Below are 20,507 nucleotides of genomic sequence, written 5' to 3' on the forward strand. Positions count from 1 at the left end.
GCCGCGGCTCCGACTTCCAACATGGCGCACGCTGGCGGCGGCGGCAGCGGCGGCGGCGGCCCCGCGGGCCGGGGACTGAGCGGCGCCCGCTGGGGTCGCTCGGGCGCCGCGGGCCACGAGAAGCTGCCCGTGCACGTGAGTGCTGTCCCTGCCTTCCCTCGCGAACCCTGTCGTCCGGCCCCCGCGGGCCGATGCCCCTCGCCCGGGCCCCGCCCGGCCCCGCCTCGGCCTCCACTCCGCACAGTCCCCGACCCCAGTCCCCTGACCCCTTACCTCGGCTGCTCTGAGGCTCGGCCCGCCCCCCTCCCCGCCAGAGACCCTCGTTCTCCGTCCCCTCCTCCGCCGACCCCCGCCCACTGGGACCCTCTCCCTCCTCGCAGGTGGAGGACGCCCTCACCTACCTGGACCAGGTGAAGATTCGCTTCGGCAGCGACCCCGCAACCTACAACGGCTTCCTGGAGATCATGAAGGAGTTCAAAAGCCAGAGGTACCCGCGGGACCCCTCCCCACCCCAGGGGGGGCGGCCCTGGGCCGCGATCCGGCTGAGCGGGGTGGGAACCCCCATCCCGGTTTGCCTCTCCGCCCCAGTCGGGTGACCTTGCGCAGGTCGTGGAACCTCTCAGAGCCTCCTTCCTTCTTAAAAAAAAAAAAAAAAAAAAAACGGGAGTGGAGAGTACCTCCCCTGTGGAGCTGTTATGGGGATTCCTGGAAGGAGAGCAGGGATAGGGTTAGGAGACAGCGGGAGAGAAGTCCACAAGTGCACAGTGCGGTCCTGTTTTTACTGAAAATGGTTTTTCAGTGAATTTTGTTCGTCAAGAATTTTTTTAAATTAATTTTAATTTTTTTAAGCACTGCATTAAAAGGCTGTTTATCTTGATCATTGAGCGTTTTGGAGCCCTCTCCCCGCCCCGCCGTTAAATCTTGTCATCAAGGTACCCTAGTCCCTGGCCTGTTGGAAAGTAGTGTGCATAAAATGCTTTGTAAAGGGCCTGGCACATAGAAAGGGTTTAAAACACATTAACTGATTTTGTGGGCACACAGGGGGGTTGGAGATAGATGGGGGACCTCGAGACCATGCCCTCATTTGACAGGGGGCTCACTTGGACTTACAGGGGGCCAGGGGCTTACCCAGACTAAATTTAGGGGTAGTCAGGACTAGAATTTCCGCACTCTGACTCTTAGGTCCCCGCTGGTCACATCCCCACCATGCTGCTTCCCCCTCTTGAGGAAATGTGATAGGGCTGGCCTGGTTTCCTTCCAAGAGAGCCATGCTAGGGTCTCGAGGGAGCCCCAGTGCAGCCATGACGGAGACCCCTGGCATCGTTGTGCAACTGACACTTGCATTGCCTTTGGTATTTATGCCTTGCCATCACTTGCTGGGATCAACACCGGTGTCATAGTTTATCGCATTGCTTAGAGGGCTTTGGCCTCCTCCCTCTTCCTGGAGTCCCGGACTTCCACTCGGCTCTCCTGACATCTTCAGAACCGGATGCATGTGCTTGGAGTGTTCTGGGGAGCTGTGCCATGCAAATGCCCTGTGGTTCTCACTAGAAGGGTACAGCAAGCCGGAGCCTGGCTGCCGTGGAAGCAGATTACACGTTACACGTTGGCTGAATCACACCCGGTCACACTGCAGGGTGCCTTGTTGTCCTTCGAGAAGCTCGAGAAGCTCGTTAGGTGGCGCCGTGAAGGGAGTTGGGAGTGGATTTCGCTTTCGGCGTGCTCCCCGAGACACTTGTGCCCACTTCTCATTCTTTTCTGTTCCAGCATCGATACTCCTGGAGTCATCCGACGCGTGTCGCAGCTATTCCACGAACACCCTGACCTCATTGTTGGATTCAACGCCTTCCTTCCCCTCGGGTACCGAATAGACATTCCCAAGAATGGCAAGTTAAACATACAGTCGCCTCTGTCAAGCCAGGTATGCCGCTGCAGGGGTTTGAGGGATCTGGCCTTAACGTGGCCCATTCTGGTACTCAGTCCCCAGGCCCGGTGGTGCATCTTGTGTCTTACATTGTGGGAGAGTCAGCAAAGAGCCAGTCTTTTTCCAGACCTGCTGCTCGCTTCTAGCACAGGGCAGAATAGATCAAAATACCTCCACCGCCTGCCTCTTTACCCCCGAATCGATGGATCCATTTGGAGGATTTAAATCAAGAGTGGATGTATGTGCTTGTGTTGGAGGTTGGGGGGGGCAGCGCATTCTCTTAACAGTTTTATGTCCTGTCAGAATAACCATCCACAGTCACCAAGCTCTTGTCCTGAGGCTTTCCCTGTGAGCAGGCTAGGCAGGCCACACTTGGACTTAGGCACGTGGTCTCTGGGCATCCTAGGTGCCGCCCACAAAATAAAGCAGTTGCGATGCGGGTGTGAATAGCCATGTCAGTGTCGCCGTGCCGCATTTAATTACCAACAGGGCCGCTGGCTCAGACAAGGCTTGTGGCTTTTGTTCCTCCTCTATCCCTGCAGTCCGTTCTTGCCTGACCTCACCAGACCCCCTGAGAAAATGAAAGCCTACGTGAGCTTTACTTTCATAAAGTAACCATTGTCTTTTTCTCCACCTTGGCCCTGTTGCCATAATGCTGTGCTCTGGGTGGGGGGGGGGCACCTGGTGCATTGGGGATGTTTGGAAGCATCCCGGCTCTCCACCCACTAGGCCCTCACCCAGTGGCAACAGCCAAAAGTGTCACCAGACATCGCCAGATGCCTCCTGGGAGCAAAATCGCCCCCATCAGGAACCACTGGTGTGTGTGAACCCGCTCTTCCAGCCTCTTCTCGCTCTGCCCCAGGGGTTTGGGTTTTTAGCGGGGAGCATAAAACATCGACCACAGGAAGCATTTGGTTGGTTTCTTGGTTTCGCCTGTGATGAAAGAGTCAGATTTGGAAAGAAAACAGCCAGACGCAGTGTGACAGTGACAGCCCTCTCTGAGAGCGAGGTTTTAAAAAGGAACTCGGGAGCGTGTGGCCGCTGAACTCCAGAGCCCTTCCCTTTCTCATTTTCGAGTGGGGCCCCACGATCCAGACGTAAGGCTCGTGGGTCCAGACAGTGCAAGCCTGGGTGGGATTAATCTTCGGAACTGTCACAGCTGGCGAGGAGACCAAGCTCATCTGCAGCGGTTTGCACGGGAGCACTTTGACGAGTCCGAAGCGCCATATAAACACAGGGTGTCATTGCCATCACTCACGAAGAAAGAGCCGAGGTCGAAGACCTAAATTGCGCTCCAGGTGTGGAAATCGCCTCTCTCCATCCCCGACCGTCGGAGGAACCCTGCTCGCGGGGCTGGATCTCCGTGTGAACCTGCACGGTGGTTACATTTAGAGGCCGTCCTTCCCGGAAAACAGCCACAGGCCCTTGGTGTTGTGCTCACTCCATGGAGAGCTGTTACGGAGAGAGCGAGGCCAGCCCAGCCCTTTCTTCCCCATGACTTAACAGCTACTTAACCCGGCTTTATAATCTCGCTGAAGCCCAGAGCCCCGAAACCAGCATGTCTGGGGCCCCCTTCGACGGCTGCCCACGCCATTTCAGTCCACATTGATTGACCTGCCTGTTTTTCCAGCCCTGCTTTCCGGTGCTCCTTCGGGCCAGGCATAAACGAGGTGGCCTCTTGGCTTCCTGGAGTCCTTTGAGAGGGCATAGTAGCCCAAGAAATTTTTTTTGTTGATTTTCCTGGCTCGTTTTGAAGTACAGCTTTTTTTTTTTTTTTTTTTCCATTTTTCGTCTTACAAGTCCCGTCACCTACAGGCAAGGAAGGAGTAGCTCTCAGATGCTGACAAAGAGAATTAAGGGAGGCCCACACTGCGGGGGGCCCTTTGCCCTTTGTGCAGGTTTCTCAGCCTTGGCCCTGTTGCCCTTGGGACCAGATCGTTCTTTCTGGAACAGGCTGTCCTGGGCACTGTAGGGTGCTGAGCGGCATCCCCGGCCGCCACCCCCCACCGTGTGACAACCTAGAAGCATCTCCCCATGTTGCTACGTGCCCCTGTGGGACAGAGTCGTCGTCCTTGAGAACACTAGTGTGAGAGGAGGACAGACAGACACGTGCCATGATGGGGGGGGGTTGCGGCCAAAGGAGGGCCAGGGCAGCATGGGGGTCTGCCGCCTCCTGAGCCAGTCATCCAGGCCTCTGTTGTAATGTCACTCCTCAGCCCTCGACTCACCCCCCCACCCCCCCATCATTCTCACATCACCCCATCTCGGGTGTTTTAAAATAGCAACGCTAGGATGTGAAGTTAAAAATGCGCTGTGCCTTGGTTTGCCTGGCCCGGCAGACCTGAGCGCAGGTCAGGCAGGCCCCTCGTCTGTCTGGTTCACAACGATGTCCCCTGTTCCGGGACAGTGCCAGGCGCGTGTGGGAGGAGCAAGACGCAGCCTGTGGGTGGGAAAGTGATGAATCTCCCAGTTCCCAGGTTCGATTCAGACCAACCCCGCCTCCCGGGAGCCAGCCCTTTTATGGTTGGCGGGAGCACAGGTAGCGGTAGTGAACCTTTAGGGGTCGCTCGTACTCTAAGTGGTCCCTTTCCGTTCAGAGGCAGGCCTGCCGCGTTTTCCCTGGGGGAGGGTCATTTGGAAGTTCAGTGAGTTCCTGGAGGGTCGCCTCTCACGTTGGTGTCTTAGTCACTCAGGGGTCAGGTGTAGATCACCTCCTCTGCACCCAGCGCTGGGGTTTATTCAGAGTCCCTGCTGTCAGGGGCACTTTGCAGGTCCACGTGGGGGACTCAGAGGATACGGGTGGACAGATTAATACCCGAGGGGGTTTAGGGCTGCGAGTGAAGGCAGGGGCAGGGTTTGAGGAGCCGTGGGCAGATGCTGCATGAGCGATCAAGAACCCCGCCTGTGTCTTGGGGTGGAGGTGTCCTGGGTGGGGTTTAAGAGCCTGGGGTGGGAATGAGTGGGCGTGCTTAAGAGACAGCCAGGGAGCCTGTGGGGTTGGGAAGTAAAGGGGAGAAAGTGGAGGAGAGAGCCAGGAGCATGAGGAACCAGTGGAGAGTTCCAGAAAGGCCGCTCTGGCTGCGGTGCCAGAAATGGACTGAGGGGGCAAGAGAGGATCTGGGAGGCCATGGAGGGGTCCGTGTGATCCAGGCAGAGTGGGTGGGGAGTCTGTGAAAGTGGGAAGTCCACGGAGGCTCCAGGCGGCCTCAGCCTCTGGGTGAAGGTGGCAGGCACTTGCTGAGGTGAGCGAAGCCCGGGAGCGGTCCGGGTGGCAGGGTGCTGCCCTGTGTTTGCGGTATGCTGTCTGATGAGCTGTCTCCTACCTATCCGGGTGGGGCTGTGTGCGGCCACCACTCCAAGGGCTGGCTATGTGGGGCTGGTCATCTGTGCCTAGGAGTATACCTAACCGTGCCTGTTAGGTCACTCAGGGTAAGCAGACAAGAGAAAAACTTGGATTGTTCTGGAAGGTTTAGAGCAGGGGTTGGCCCGTGGGCCAAAGCCAGCTTATATTTGTATGGATAGTGGTTTTTACATTTCCCAGAGATGACATTAAAAATGTTTGGGGCGCCTGGGTGGCGCAGTCGGTTAAGCGTCCGACTTCAGCCAGGTCACGATCTCGCCGTGAGTTCGAGCCCCGCGTCAGGCTCTGGGCTGATGGCTCGGAGCCTGGAGCCTGTTACCGATTCTGTGTCTCCCTCTCTCTCTGCCCCTCCCCCGTTCAGGCTCTGTCTCTCTCTGTCCCAAAAATAAATAAACGTTGAAAAAAAAATTAAAAAAAAAAAAAAAATGTTTTAGCAGGGGCACCTGGGTGGCTCAGTCAGTTAAGTGTCCAACTTTGGCTCAGGTCACAATCTCACTGTTCATGAGTTCGAGCCTGCGTCGGGCTCTGCCCTGATAGCTCAGAGCCTGGAGTCTGCTTCAGGTTCTGTGTCTCCCTCTCTCTCTGCCCCTCCCCTGCTTGTGCACGCTCTCTCTCTCTCTCTCTCTCTCTCTCTCTCAAAAATAAATAAACATTAAAAAAATTTTTTTAGGGGTGCCTGGGTGGCTCAGTTAAGCATCCAGCTCTTAATTTTGGCTAAGGTTATGATCTCACAGTGAGATTGAGCCCCACATCGAGCTCTGCACTGGGCTTTGAGCCTGCTTGAGATTCTCCCTCTCTCTCTGCCCTCCCCTTGCATGCTCTCTCACTCTCTCTCTCTGTCTCAAATAAATAAATAAATAAATAAATAAATAAATAAATAAAACTTGAAAACAAAGATTTTAAGAGCACCTGGATGGCTCAGTTGATTTCAGCTCAGGTCATGATCTCAGGGTTCATGGTTTTGAGCCCCATGTCAGGCTCTGTGCTGACAGCTTGGAGCCTGGAGCCCGCTTTAGATTTTGTGACTCCCTCGGTCTACCTCTTCCCCACTTGTGCGTGCGCGCTCTCTCTCTCTCTCTCTGAAAAACAAACATTAAAAAAAAAAACCCACCAAAGTTTTGAAATTGTGATAATATTCACATAACCTGAATTCCCGTTTTTTAAGTAAAGTATACAACTCCGTGGGTTTGCATATGTTGACACAACCACTGGCACTAATTCCAGAACATTTTTATCACCCCAGAAAGAAACCGTACCTCCCAATTCTCCTCTCCCACCAGCTTCTGGCAACCACTAATCCACTTTGTAGATTTGCTCGTTCTGGACATTTTATTTCAATGAAATCATGTGTAATTTTTTGTGTCTGGCTTCCTTCACATAGCATTAGGGTTTCGAGGTTTATCCTCCTTGTAGCATGTGTCAGAGCTTCCTTCCCTTTGTTTTTTTTTTCCTAATATTTTGTTTTTAATTTTATTTTAGAGCACACGAGCAGGGAGAGGGGCAGAGAGAGAGAGAGAGAGAGAGAGAGAGAGAGAGACTCTTAAGCAGGCTCCAATGCTCAGTGTGTAGCCCAGTGTGGGGCTCGATCCCATGACCCTGGGATTGTGATCTGAGCCAAAACCAGGAGTTGGACGCTCAACCGACTGAGCCACCCAGGCACCCCTCTTCTTTCCTTTTTATAGTTGAATAATACTCCCATCGTATGGTTGGACCACATTGTGTATCCATCCCTCCGTTAATGGACACTCGGGCCGTCTGCACGCCTGTTTTCGACTCTTTGGTAGATACCTAGGAGTGGGATTGCAGGGTCACGTGGTAACTATGTTTAACTTCCCGAAGAACCGCCAGACCGTTGGCCACGGCAGCTGCACCAGGACTGTCTGGCCCTCTTTGCCAAGCCGTGGCCGTGAGGAGAGTTCACCTTGACACAGTGCCTCACTCCAGGGCATTGGAAGGGGTACGCCCCCTAGGTGGGCAGCTCCGATGAGCACAGCTGCCTCTGCAGCAAACCTCTGCCCCAAGGCTGCTCCATCCCCCTAACCCTCCCTGGCTCCTGCTGACTCGTGCTGACTCCTTCTGGCTCCTTCCGCTGCCAGGCCAGCACACCTGGAAGGAAGGCGGTAGAGGTAATCAGCAAGAGCGTCCCCACCGCTAGGGAGAGCCGGTATTTAGAATTGTGGCTGCTGTGGGTCTTTGGCGTGTGTGCTTGTCTCGGCTCAGACTTTTCTTTTCTTTTTTTTTTTTTTTTTTTTCAAAAAAATTTTTTTAATGTTTATTTATTTCTGAGACAGAGAGAGACAGAGCATGAGTGGGAGAGGGGCAGAGACAGAGGGAGACACAGAATCTGAAGCAGGCTCCAGGCTCTGAGATGTCAGCACAGAGCCCGACGCGGGCCTCGAACTCACGGACCGCAAGATCGCGACCTGAGCCGAAGCTGGATGCTCAACCGACTGAGCCACCCAGGCGCCCCTCGGCTCAGACTTTCCTAGAGTTGCTTCTGCACCCATGTTTTGGGCTGAGTTGTGTCCTCTCCCCAACCCCATCCCCACCCCCCACAATTCATACATTGAGGGCCCAACCCTCAGTATGTCAGAATGTGACGGTACTTGGAGACCTTTACAGAAGTAATTAAGGTAAAATAAGGCCCTTAGGGTGTCCTTATAAGAAGAGGAAATTTGGACACACGGAGGGACCCACAGAGATGGTCAGCGATGTGAGAACACAGTGAGAAGACGGCCGCCTGCAAGCCCAACATGCCTCCAGAGATACCAACCCTGCCGGCACCTTGATCTGGACTCCAGCCTCCAGAACCGTGAGGAAATAAATTTCTGTTGTGTCAGCGGCCCAGTCTTGTGGTGTTTTGTTACAGCGGCCTGAGTGGCTAGCACACCCGTCCAAGAGGACAGTGAGTGTGCCCGACGGGTGTGCCCATCATGATGACAGCTGTGTGCCCGGCACTCCCCATCCTGCAGAGTCTCCGGGTCAGTGCTTGGTGCCACGTGCTGATATCACCGCCCGCCGAGGGGGATAGGAACAGCCGGCTCCGTCTGCTCCTTCTGGTCATCTGATGATTCCCAGCAGTGGATGAGGCCGGCTCTGTTCCAGGCACTGTTCCAGGCACTTGGGATACGGCAGCGAACAAAGTGGCATCTCTGCCCTCGGGGCATTTGCCGTCTGGTCGGGGGTGAACAGACAACGAAATGAGTACAATATGTTATGTGTAGGAAGGTGACACGTGCTGTGGAGAAGAACCGAGCAAGAAAGGGGCTTGGAATGCTGGGAGACAAGGCCATTCGAGTTTGGCGTGGGGCGGTTCCGGAAGACTCGCCGAGAACGTGTCCTCACAGATACCTGAAGCGGAGCTGGAGGGATCCCAACCTGCTGGAGAACCAGCTGTGTGCGCAGGGGACCTGCAGGATGCCAGGGGGTCGCCCCTGAAAGCCCAGTCAGGGTTTGTGGGGCGTCCTCAGAACCGCGCATGAAATTTCAGTTTAGAAACCTCAGCATCCCCTTCTTCATGGGGGTGGTCCTGCCCTGCTGCAGGTTAGGATTCTGGGCGCCCTGGAGAGAGAGGTGTGTGTGTGTTTTCTTTTTCATCTTTGTACGGACAGGAAAGCACACAGACGGAGGGCAGGCATGACGACTGGCCAGGGCCTGTCTCCTCTCCCGGGTGACGCGCCCCGGGCTTAGCACCCGAAGTCCCACAGTCCTGGACGGCGTGGGCGGCGGGGCCCCAACTTTGCCGGCACCGCTGACAGCAGGTGCTTTCACACCTCAGGACACTCTCGCTGCAGTGGGCTGGCTTGAAAGCGTGGGGAGATTCTACAAACAGCCCCAAACTCCACTCCGAAGGGGATTACACTGTCCACTTCTCGTGCCTTTCTCCCGAATGCTCGCTTTTCAAGGTGTCCGGTTGTCCATCAAACTTCTGTGTTCTTTGGTGAGACGGAGGCGAGTTCAGGCACCTGAGACTCACCGGGCACCAGGCAGATGCACAGAGTGGTCAGGGAGGAGTTACCTGCACGTTCCGTGCAGCGGGGCCCCCCCTCCTTTGCTTCCCCCAAAGGAACGTTTCCCTGCATCTCGTTAAAAACCTTGGCTCCGCGCTGGGTTTTGTGCATGCTCTTTGCGCAGGCAGTGGCTCTGCCCGGCGTTCCTCACCCCTGTTCCCGGCGTCAGGACCGCCGGTAACTCGGGTCGTGCTGTTCGCAGGAGAATTCTCACAACCACAGCGACTGCACGGAGAACTTCAAGCAGCAGATGCTGTACAAGGAGGACAAAGCCCAGGTGCCCTTGGAGTCAGATTCCGTGGAGTTCAACAACGCCATCAGCTACGTGAACAAGATTAAGACCCGTTTTCTAGACCACCCGGAGATCTATAGATCGTTCTTGGAGATCTTGCACACTTACCAGGTGAGCGGCCTCCAGTCACACTTCGCCGGCGTTCATGGCGCCGCATCCGAGGTGTTCACGTTGTCTGGTCTGAATTCGTCAAACCCTGTAAAATTCTGATCGGCTTTTTTTTTTTTTTTAACTGCGATACAGTATATGTAACCTAAAACCCCCCACTTCAATCTTTTCTAAGTGTCCGGTTCATTGGCATTAACTGTGCAGCCATTACCCCGCTCCATTCCCAGAACCCTTTTCATCTTGCAAAACTGAGACTCTGTCCCCATTAAACACGAACTCCCCCAGCCCCTGGCTCCCGCCATCCTGCTGTCTGTCTCTCTGAATTTGACGACTCCGGGGACCTCCTGTCATAAGTGGGATCATAACAGTATTTGTCCTTTGGTGTCCAGCTTCTTTCATTCACCGTGATGTCCTAAAGGTCCGTCCACGTCGTAGTCTATGTCAGAATCTCCTTCCTTTTTCAGGCCGAAGACTGTTTCGTGGCCTTGACACCCCAGTTGTGTTTATCCGTCCGTCCAATCGATGGCCACTTGGCCTGCTCCCGTGTTTTGGCTGTTGTGAATATGATACTGCTGTGAACATGGGCAGACCAGTACCTGTCGGAGTCCTGTTTAGTTACGATTTGATTTTATTTTTAATTTTTCTCAAGATTTTAGGTAATCTCGGGGCGCCTGGGTGGCGCAGTCGGTTAGCGTCCGACTTCAGCCAGGTCACGATCTCGCGGTCTGCGAGTTCGAGCCCCGCATCGGGCTCTGGGCTGATGGCTCAGAGCCTGGAGCCTGTTTCCGATTCTGTGTCTCCCTCTCTCTCTGCCCCTCCCCCGTTCATGCTCTGTCTCTCTCTGTCCCAAAAATAAATAAACGTTGAAAAAAAAAATTAAAAAAAAAAAAAAGATTTTAGGTAATCTCTGCACCCAACATAGAACTTGAATTCAGAACCCCGAGGTCAAGAGTCATGTGCTCTACTGACTGAGCCAGCCAGGCGCCCCTCGTTAGGATTTTAATGTGCTCTTTGAGGCACCTCTGCATCCAAGAAGTACTAGGAAGCACCTAATACAGGGATTTAAAAAGGACCTAAGAAGCTGGTCTTCTTTTTATAAGAAGGCTTCGCGATTGTTTTGACAACACAGCTACCCTTTATTTATGCTAATTGCCAGCAAGTTCTGTGCACGGCCTGGGGCGACAGAGATAAGTGGTTGCTGCTTGGTTCGGTGTGGAAGGAGAAACTTAAGAGCTCTGCGGGGTGGAGAAAAAAAAGTGTGTGGGAGGAGGCCTGGGGTTCATGGTTGCCAACCCTGGACGGGGGTGGGGGGTTAGTAGGGGTCAGGAGGGGGAGATTCAGGTTGAATTTGACACACCAGTCAACCATCAGGCAGCTGAGTGTAGACAAAGGGTGGACTGTCTCGAAGCCAGGAAGGTCTGTGGAGTGCAGTCACAGGGGTCAGATCAGATAGAGGGCTTCAGGGGACCTGAGGGCTGGGAGGGAAATGTCAAGGCCTCTTGATGGGAGGGCTCACTCCCCTTAGAGCCACAGAGCAGGAATGTCATGCTGTGTGCACTCTAGGGAGCCCCAGCACTACCACCTTTGTTCTGTCACATCCTTGGGGATAAAGTTGACAGGGACTTATTTCTAATGGCCGTCTTGCGATCTGCTTGCTGTTTCCACCCCTCCCGACCCGGGTCCCCTCCAGTCTTCATCTTGTCGCTTTAAGCTCCAGGTCGGGCCGTCTTCCTTCAACCATTGGGGTCTTTGTGACTCCGGGTGGACAGGCCCCTCATCCTGGTAGTCCGTTCCCTTCAAGGTCCAGCCTTAGCTCCACGCTCCCCTCCCCCCTGCGCGGCAAAACACGCCCCTTCGCCCTTGGGAGGGGAGCGGGCTCGTCACTCACCTTGCGCTTCCCCAGCCTCTGGTTGAGGACACGCAAGGGTGGAGGCCAAGTCGTTGATGGCACGACTGTGCCCCGCTCTCATTCCGTCCACACTCCTACACAAGCCCCATCCCTGGCCAGGGCTCAGGCTGTGTCGTGCGGTGGGACCAGGACAAAAGCGTGCAGAGCTATTCTCCAGAGCGAGGGGGCCCAGCGCGGGGCACCCCGGGGTGTCAGCAGGATGGCAGGCCGCACTCCTGTCTCCTGGTGGTGGCGGTCACGGGCTCAGTCGGCCGGTTAGTTCTCTGTTCCGTGAGTCATCCCTCTGTCTCCTCCACAGCGGGATGCCTGAATGTCACAGCCTGGGGTGCCTCGTTCCTTGGCTAACGACTCATTTTCCCTTTCCCGAAAATCGGCAGAAGGAGCAGCTGAGCACGAAGGGCCGGCCATTCCGAGGCATGTCCGAGGAGGAGGTGTTCACCGAGGTGGCCAATCTCTTCCGGGGCCAGGAGGACCTGCTGTCCGAGTTTGGACAGTTCCTGCCTGAAGCCAAGCGCTCCCTGGTGAGTACAGAGTGTCCACTGTGACCCGAGGGCCACCTTCTTCTCAGCCGGGACCCTGTTTCTCAGGGCAGCCCTGAAGACCAGGCCAGCCTCACCCGCCCCCCCCGCCCCCACCCCCGCCCGGGACACACTGGCTTCCCCCAGAAGCCACACAGCGTGCAGACACCCATGGGCCCCCCGTTCAGGCTCACGTCCACATCCTGCTGGGGCAGGTCCTGCTGTGGAGACCTGCCTGCAACCGGTGCCCTATGGGCAGGTGCAGGTGGGGGCGGTCCAAGGCAGCGTGGGGAACGGGGGGCACAGAGGGCGAGGAGGGGCTTGGGAGCAGAGGGCAGGCGCGCAGACCGCATCCTCGGCCTTTCCCCCCCTGCCGTGGCCTGAGGCCCGCCGGGCTGCCCTTGCCACATCCATTTCATTTTATTTTCTGTGAATGTAAGGCTTTTTAAAACTTGAAGAGAAATTCACGTAACGTAAAATACACCATTTTGAAGCATTCAGTTCAGTGGCATTTGGTTCACAGTATTATTCAACCAGCACTTCTGTCCAGTTCCGGAGCATTTTCATCACCCCGAAGGAGACCCTGGCCCCGGGCGCGGGCACTCCCCGCTCCTCCTCGCCCAGCCCCCGGCACCCGCCAGGCTGCTTTCTGTCCCTATAGATTGACCTATTCTGGACGTTTCAGGTAAAGGAGATCACATGTCACGTGGTCTTTAGTGTCTGGCTTCCACTCAGCGTGATGTCCCCGAGGTTCATCCACGTCATGACATGCGCCCAGCCCTCGTTCCTCGTTATGGCTGAGTCATACTCCTTTGTGTGGACGGACTACATTTGCTGTATCCCTTCCCCCGTTAGTGGACATCTGGGTTGTCTTCTTTTAGGGGATTGTGAGTGACGCTGCTGTGAACGGGCATGTGCAGGGATTGATTTGAGTCCCCGATTTCAGTTCTTTGGGGTCTATACCAAGGAGTGGAATTGCTGAGTCATACGGAGACTCTATGTTTAACTTTTTAAGGAGCTGCCAAAACTGTTCCACAGCAGCTGCACCGTTTTACATTCTTGCCGGCCGAGCACTTCACCCCGTCCCCAGCACTTGGTGGTTTTTGTTTCGTTTTGTTTAAAAATTTTTTTTCTAACATTTATTTATTTTTGAGAGACAGAGCGAAACAGAGCACGGGCTGGGGAGGGGCAGAGAGAGGGAGACACAGAATCCAAAGCAGGCTCCAGGCTCTGGGATGTCAGGCCAGAGCCCGACGCAGAGCTCGATTCAGCAGGGCTGAATCTGTTTATTAGCTTTATTTTTTATTTATTCTTAAAAGCTGATTTCGTTTTTGAGAGAGAACATGCAGGTGGGGGAGAGGCAGAGAGAGAGAGGGAGAGAGAGGATCCCCAGCAGGCTCCACACTGTCAGCACAGAGCCTGACGCAGGGCTGGAACCCGTGAATCGTGAGATCGTAACCTGAGGTGAAATCAAGAGTGGGATGTTTAACCGACTGAGCCACGCTGTTTGTTAGCTTTAATAGTCTTGTGTCTTCACTAGGAATTTTTATATACGTGATACCATGCCATCTGCTAATACAGCTTTCCTTCTTTTCCAATTTGGGTGCCTTTTATTTCTTTTTCTTGGCCTAATTGTTGTGTTGAACAGAAGTGGGAGCAGGCATCCCTTTCCTGGTGCTGACCTTAGAGGGGAGGCTTTCCGGCTTTCAACGGAGTGTGCTGGGAGCTTTGGGCTTGTCGTAAATGCCTGTTATCAGATTGAAGAAATGCTTTTCTATTCCTAGTTTGTTGACTGTTCCGTTTCCTCTTTTTGTTCCCTGCTTTGGACGTTGAGTCGGGGCGCGAGCACACAGGCGTGCCCACTGCTCCCCCTCCCCCCTGCCCCATCTTAGGGTATCACCACCTCTCCAGGGTCCCGCTTCTAAATGAAGATGTGGGGGGGGGGGGGCAGGGCTGGGAGCAGCAGTCTCGAGTCGGGGGCTTGGTGGGATGGGCACAGAAGTCTGGGTTTGGATGCCATCAACATTCTAGGTAGAATCGTGTGGCCTCCCAGTGTCCATGAATGCCGTCTCTAAGTTGGGATACCACCCAGAAACACTTCCTGACTCAAAGTCCCAGAAGCTCTGTTCCTGTCAAGTCGGGAGCTGTAGCCTGTCCTTCCAACCTTCCTGGAGCCTTGGGCGTGCTCAGGGGCTGGAGGGCCGGGCCGGGCCCCGGGAGCACACAGTCTGGGCCGAGACACTGGCTCGGCCTCCATAGGGGGGCTTGAGCCAGCCACATCACCTCCTGCGCCTCGTTTCCTTGTGTCTCACGTGGGGATGATGGCCTTCCTGCTCAGATGCAGATTGGCAAGCTATCAAGTGCTTTGCGCTCAGCCCGGGACACACGCGGTACCCCAGAAAGAGCAGCTCTCGTTGTTCAGGGAAGGCGGGCGTAGGACCCAGATGGATTATCCCCCACCCTCTCCCAGCGCCAGCGTCCCCCCAGAGTGTCCGCCCAGGCGCAGGGCTTCCCTCTGCCCCGCCAGGACCGGCCTGCCACCCGGCCTGTGGGAGGCCCCTGGGGAGTACCCGGGGAGGGCTGAGCAGAGCCCCCTGGGGACAGGGAGCTCCCCTCTCCCAGAGGCTCTCAGCTGAGCCCACCTCCTCGTGTCCCCACCCTCGTGTGCGCTCTCGGCCCAGCGTGTCTCTCTGAAGTGCCACAGCCCACGGCCCTCCTCGGGCGGGCCCTCTTTTCCCACACAAGGCCCCCTGCGGTGCTGCGCGCGCCCTTGTGTTGGTGTGCCTGGGGTGCAGCTGTGCGCACTTGGGCCCCGGTAGCTGGGGCTGAGTGTTGCCGCCCGCCGGCTGGCCCCGACCCACCCCCTCCTGTGGCACACTCGGTGGGCTGTCGGACTGTCGTGCTTTCGGATCAGGATCTCGCACCTGGGCTCCGGCCTGTGTGGTGGCAGCTCTCATCCCGGGCCCTGCCCTCGCTGGGGGCAGCGCGGAGGACAGGGGCAGCCCATCCTCGGGGCAGAGGTGCCTGGCCGAGTCCCAGGCCCGCTTTCGCGGTCCTGGCAGAGATCAGGGGGCCAGGGACGTCCCCTTTCTCAAGAGCGCCCTGCCTGGACAGGAGCTGGAGGTGCAGCACTGGGGGAGGGACCCTAGCAGGTCCTTGGGGCTGCGAGCCCTACCTCTGCAGGAAGTTGGGAAAGCAGGCGCGGAGCCCCCCTCTGCTAGAGTTGTGGGGGTGGGGTGCACAGCAGACACGTGGTGACTCACAAACAGGCGGTCCGAACTCTGCAGGCCTGCAGCAGGCACAGCCTTACTTTCCCCTTGAGGTTTCAGTCTTGGTCCTGGGTCCTCAGTGCTGCGTGGGGCCGGCCTAGCCTTGTTCTCCGATTGCCATGGCCGCGCGCCCCCTGCTGGGCACCGCTGAGCACTTGTGAAGCTGGACGCTGACAAAGCCCGCCCTGGAAGAGTCAGTGTCTCCCTCCCAAAAGCACCTGCCCACACAGTTTCTTTAAATAGCATCTGTTATCAATTCAGCAGAGGGTTTTTTTGTGTTTATTGATCAGAGCGTCTTGTACATTTTAACAGATTGAATGAATTTTTTTTAAACTATTAAAAGCACCCACATACAATCTGTTGTATAATTTGATCTTTTATTCACCATCCTTTATGTTAGTTTTTGAATTTCCATTAAGACTGCAGGAAAAAGAAACCAAAGATGAAATTCGATACTGTGCTAATTAAACGTGACCACTTGGCCTAAGAGGGGTCAACAAACTTTTTTTTTTAATATTTGTTTATTTTGAGAGAGAGAAGGCAGGAGCAGAGGAGGGGCAGAGAGAGAGAGAGGGAGAGAGAAAAACTCCCAAGCAGGCTCCGTGCTGTCAGCACAGAGCCCAACATGGGGCTTGATCCCACAAACCCTGAGATCGTGACCTGGGAGTCCGGTGCTTAACCCACTGAGCCACCCAGGTGCCCCAACAAACGTTTTATGAAGAGCCAGATAGTAAGTGTCTTAGGCTTTGCAGGCCAGTGGGTCTCTGTTGGCAAAGACTCGGCTCTGTCATTATGGCCGGAAAGCAGCTTTGGATGCTCTGTAAACCAGTGGGCGTGGCTACATGCCAGTAAAACTTTGTTTGCAAAAACAGGCCCAGCATGGGTAATATGTCGTCAGCCCCTGGCCAAAGTGTCTTTGGGGGGTCCGCCTGGCTCACACGTTCGTGATTGGGCACACATAACTAAAAAGTAAGAACTGTCTGAAGTATTAGAGAAACTCGATAATACCGAGCTTGTCTTCTGGCTGGAGAAGCCTGGCTGGGCGAGCGGTGGGTTTCCCTATCAGGCCCCTGGTCCCACTCGGCACATCACGGCGTCACCCAGCCGCCTCCTTTAGGAATCGGTGCTTGCACCTGTTCTGGCATCTACAACAAGAAATAGCGGTTGAAGGTGGTTCTTTCGAGTAGCTTTGAATCTCTAGAAAACTGTTCTCCAGAGAAGTGTAATCAATCCCCTAAGGGCCAAGTTTTGCCGATAATTAAATGATGGGTCTTTAATATGATCGGTATAATTATTATGGTAAAAATCACACGTGTTCATGAGAAAACCAAGCGTTAATGAGAACATCAGTAAACTTCCCCTTCCCTGTCTCAGTTTCTAAGTCATTCTCTTCAGAGTTACGTACTCACAAATGTCTTACATTATCTTTCTAGAAGTTTCCTACACGTGTAAACGAATGTTTATTCTTCGATAAAAACTAAACATCCTCTTGTTTATCCTGCCCCTACATTTTTTTTTTCTTGTTCATGTAAGAATGTATCAGGTATGCCTGTCCCCAGCAGGGACACAGAGGACACGGACACAGAGTTCACTGGTATCTGATAGTTCCTGGCTATTTTGTTTGGCTACATCACACCTTGCTCACCCAGCCCACACTTCAGGCCAAGAGTACTCCTCCCTTCAGGTCGTGTCTCCATGTCCCAGGTTCGGTGGCGGGGTGGGACCTGGGACGTGGTGGGGTGACTGCGGGGTGCCTCTCTGGCCCAGCACGCATCTTGCAGAAAACCTTGCGGCCTGTCTGCCTCCCCAGCGTCTGCTCCGCTCTCCGCCACGTGCACATAGATGCAAATCCTGAACCGTTCTTCCGGAACTGCTTTTCGTAAATATGGCCGACACCCTGTAGACACCCCACTTGTGAGGAGCATCCCTGCCTATGAAGCGTAGGACCTGGGAGGACCAGTGACAAGCCCCTCGCTGCGTGCTGACTCTCCTCAAGACGTGTTTTCTCACTCGTAGAGAAGAATACAGACTCGGCTGGAAGCCCCGCCCCCCGCCCCCCTCCCCCGCAGGTGCCCTGGTAGCCGCTAGCTGCTTCCTCTTACTGCCAAGGCTGGTGCGTGCCAGTGTCCCCGCCTGAAATGCTCTTCCTTTCTACGGGGCACTCAGACATGCAGTCACATCCCCGTTGTCAGTGGTCTGTTGGGTGCGCCCAACTCTGGTGTCTCCCTGCTGTGCCCTCCTGCACCTGTCAGGACCCTCACCCATCCTGGCCTTTCCTGCACCTTCACCATGTTAAGGTTACGATGATTTGGGTGCACGGTCTCTCCCCTAGTAAACGTGAGCATCTCGAGGCTGGAGTCGTCTTGCCTGCAGACGGGGCCCCTGGGCTGTGGCAGGCGGCATTCACTGGGGCCATGGGCCGAGCCAAAGGTGGTTCCACGCACTCAGACCCGCCAAGAGCCGGTCCCGAAGGGCCCAGCACTAATCGCCTCCTGTATTTGTGTTTTTAGTTCACAGGAAATGGACCATGCGAAATGAACAGCGTCCAGAAGAGTGAGCATGAGAAGAATCTGGAACACAGCAAAAAGCGCTCTCGGCCCTCGCTCCTCCGTCCGGTGTCTGCACCAGCCAAGGTAACCGTCACCTGTGCACACAGGTGTCCACACATGTGGGCACCCGACAGCCTGGTCCTCGGGAGTAGATGGCCTCGGGAGCAATATGCAGAGGCTCCGAGCAGCAGACGCTGGGAATGGACCCTGGTCTGACTGGAATTCATCAGCTGTGGGACCTTAGGATGTCAGCTCACTCCTAAGGTGGCTGTTTACCTGTTACCCCTGGCTCACAGGATTGGTATGAGGAGTGTTACCTTTTCCGGTGGAAATAGGATGTACTGCTCAGTCTGCTCCTTTTTGCCATAATGGCTCTTTCATAGGCAGGGCCACCATGTGCGGTTGTGCAGGTCGGTCACTGCACAAGAAGCCCGCTGAGAGGTGAGAGAGGCTGGGATCCAGCTCCTGTCGCACTCATTACCTGTGATGGCGATTTTCTAATTCCGTCACATTTTGTGCATTTACTAGTTGGCTTTCTACTGTAAGGAAGAGCTTCTCTTCATCCCCATTTATCAGGTTACCTATACCAGCATGGACCCTGGGTTATAACCCATGATTTTCATTGTTTATCTTGGCATCTAAACTGTCTCAGATATGGCCAGTGGGGCCCCTTCAAGCTGGCTTCTGTGTCCTCTGGACATATCCCCAGCATTGGGAGATGATTTTGTAGGGTCCGCAACGCCTCAAGAGTGCTGGTCTAAGAGTGCTCTAAACTGGTCTAAGTCCAGTTTAGAGACAGAAGTCTTCACAGAGATTTAAAACCCAAGCTTCTTGGGGCATCTGGGTGGCTCAGTCGGTTAAGCACCCAACTCTTGATTTCAGCTCAGGTCATGATCTCGCGGTTCGTGGGTTTGAGCCCCGTGTGGGGCTCCACGTTGACTGTGCAGAGCCTGCTTGGGATTCTCTGTCTGTTCCTTCCCCACATGCGTGCTCTCTCTCAAAATAAATTAAAAACAATTTTTTTTTTTTTAAACCCGGGCTGATCCAAGAGATTGGATCATCCTGTCCTCTTCCCGTCCCCTTGCCCCCACCATCACAGCCCACAGGACAAAACAGGCAGGGGAGAGGGTTCTGATACTGTGTCCAGGGGCACGTCTCCCTTGCCGTTCCAATTTTGTGATGCTCTCGCCTGGCATCAAAAGCCCTAAGCTGCCGAGATTTAGATCCCAGGTTGTGGGCAGGGCGGTTGTGACCGTCACCCTTCGCCAGGCCACGGAGGCTGAGGTGGGTGGTCCTGAGAATTCCTCCACAGGGGTCCAGGGCAGACCTCCCCCGGCCCCTCATGACGGTTGCTGTCGGGAGACCTCAGTGTTGCCGATGTGGCAACTCTGACAAAGATGCACAGAGCCTTCACGGCACGGGATTTCTCTCCACAGAAGAAAATGAAACTCCGAGGTACCAAAGACCTGTCCATCGCTGCCGTGGGCAAGTATGGCACGCTGCAGGAGTTCTCCTTCTTTGACAAGGTGAGCCGTCGAGGCCGGCCTCCCCCAGCTCGGACGTGCAGGATGGGAGCCCCGGGGAAGGGAGCTGGGAGGGTGGGGAGCTGCTGGGGCTGGCCCGGGAGAAGGGGCTGGCACCCAGCTTCCACAGCAGAGGGGGCGTGGGCAGGAGGCAGCAGGGCTCGGAGCCCCAGCAGGCTTGAGGACGCACGTCCGCCCCTCCTGAGCTGTATGGCTTTCCTAAAGCAAGGATGGTCCCGTGGTTCCCCCATCGGGGTCGGTGGCAGGAGCCAGCGAGATGGCCCCGTGCACCCACTGTCCACACCACGTTATCAGTTGCACGCAGAGCATTGCCCTGCGGCCCGCGGCCGTCACTCGAGGGCATGCCTGCGTTGGTGACTCTGTGCTCACCGAGCGGTGTCTGAGCCGAGCGAGGGGAGGGGTGAGGGTGGGGCCTGGCCCTCTGGGGCCCCCTGACCCCCTCTCCCCGCAGGTTCGCAGGGTGCTGAAGAGCCAGGAGGTCTACGAGAACTTCCTTCGGTGCATCGCACTCTTCAACCAGGAGCTCGTGTCCGGCTCTGAGCTCCTCCAGCTCGTCAGCCCGTTTCTCGGGTGAGTGACGCTTCCCGGGGCTTCCCACGTGGGTGTGTTTCCGGAAACTCCGTCCACCTTGCCGTTGGTCATCGCTTTCGAGAAAGAATGAAGCCTTTTTTTTTTTTAATTTGGTTTTCAATCGCAAGGGTCATAGAGGTCGTAGGGGGAGCTGCAGTCGGAGGAAAGAACACAGGTCCTGGGCACTGTTCGCCCGTGGCGACATCTGTGGTTACATGACAACCAGGATGTTGACTCTTGCCCAGTCCGCCCATCTCTTTTCAGGGTTTCCTGTTTCTAGTGTATGTGCGCGTGCGTGTTGATACAGCTCCGTCACCTGGGAAGCCTCGTGTGTCCGCCGCGGTCAAGATGCGGAGTGGCTTCAGACCCACAGGGGTGCTTGTGTTAACCTCTGATACCCTCACCCGTGTCCCTCCTACACGCCACCCCAGTCTCGGCCCCAACCCCCTGGCA

At 55.4% G+C, this 20,507-nt stretch overlaps 1 protein-coding gene across 2 annotated transcripts in view; it reads left to right on the forward strand.

The window, feature by feature from the left end:
- SIN3B (SIN3 transcription regulator family member B) overlaps window positions 1-20,507 on the forward strand; it is a 37,943-nt gene continuing 17,436 nt past the window's right edge. For both annotated transcript variants that reach the window (XM_047847101.1, XM_047847108.1), the window contains exons 1-8: window positions 1-135; window positions 381-487; window positions 1,768-1,921; window positions 9,498-9,698; window positions 11,982-12,125; window positions 17,902-18,024; window positions 19,377-19,466; window positions 19,936-20,054. In XM_047847101.1, the coding sequence (XP_047703057.1) occupies window positions 22-135; window positions 381-487; window positions 1,768-1,921; window positions 9,498-9,698; window positions 11,982-12,125; window positions 17,902-18,024; window positions 19,377-19,466; window positions 19,936-20,054 (1,052 nt within the window). In that variant the 5' untranslated portion in view covers window positions 1-21. The remainder of the gene's footprint in view (window positions 136-380; window positions 488-1,767; window positions 1,922-9,497; window positions 9,699-11,981; window positions 12,126-17,901; window positions 18,025-19,376; window positions 19,467-19,935; window positions 20,055-20,507) is intronic.

Source organism: Prionailurus viverrinus, chromosome A2 (assembly GCF_022837055.1).
Source record: "Prionailurus viverrinus isolate Anna chromosome A2, UM_Priviv_1.0, whole genome shotgun sequence".
Lineage (NCBI taxonomy): Eukaryota > Metazoa > Chordata > Mammalia > Carnivora > Felidae > Prionailurus > Prionailurus viverrinus.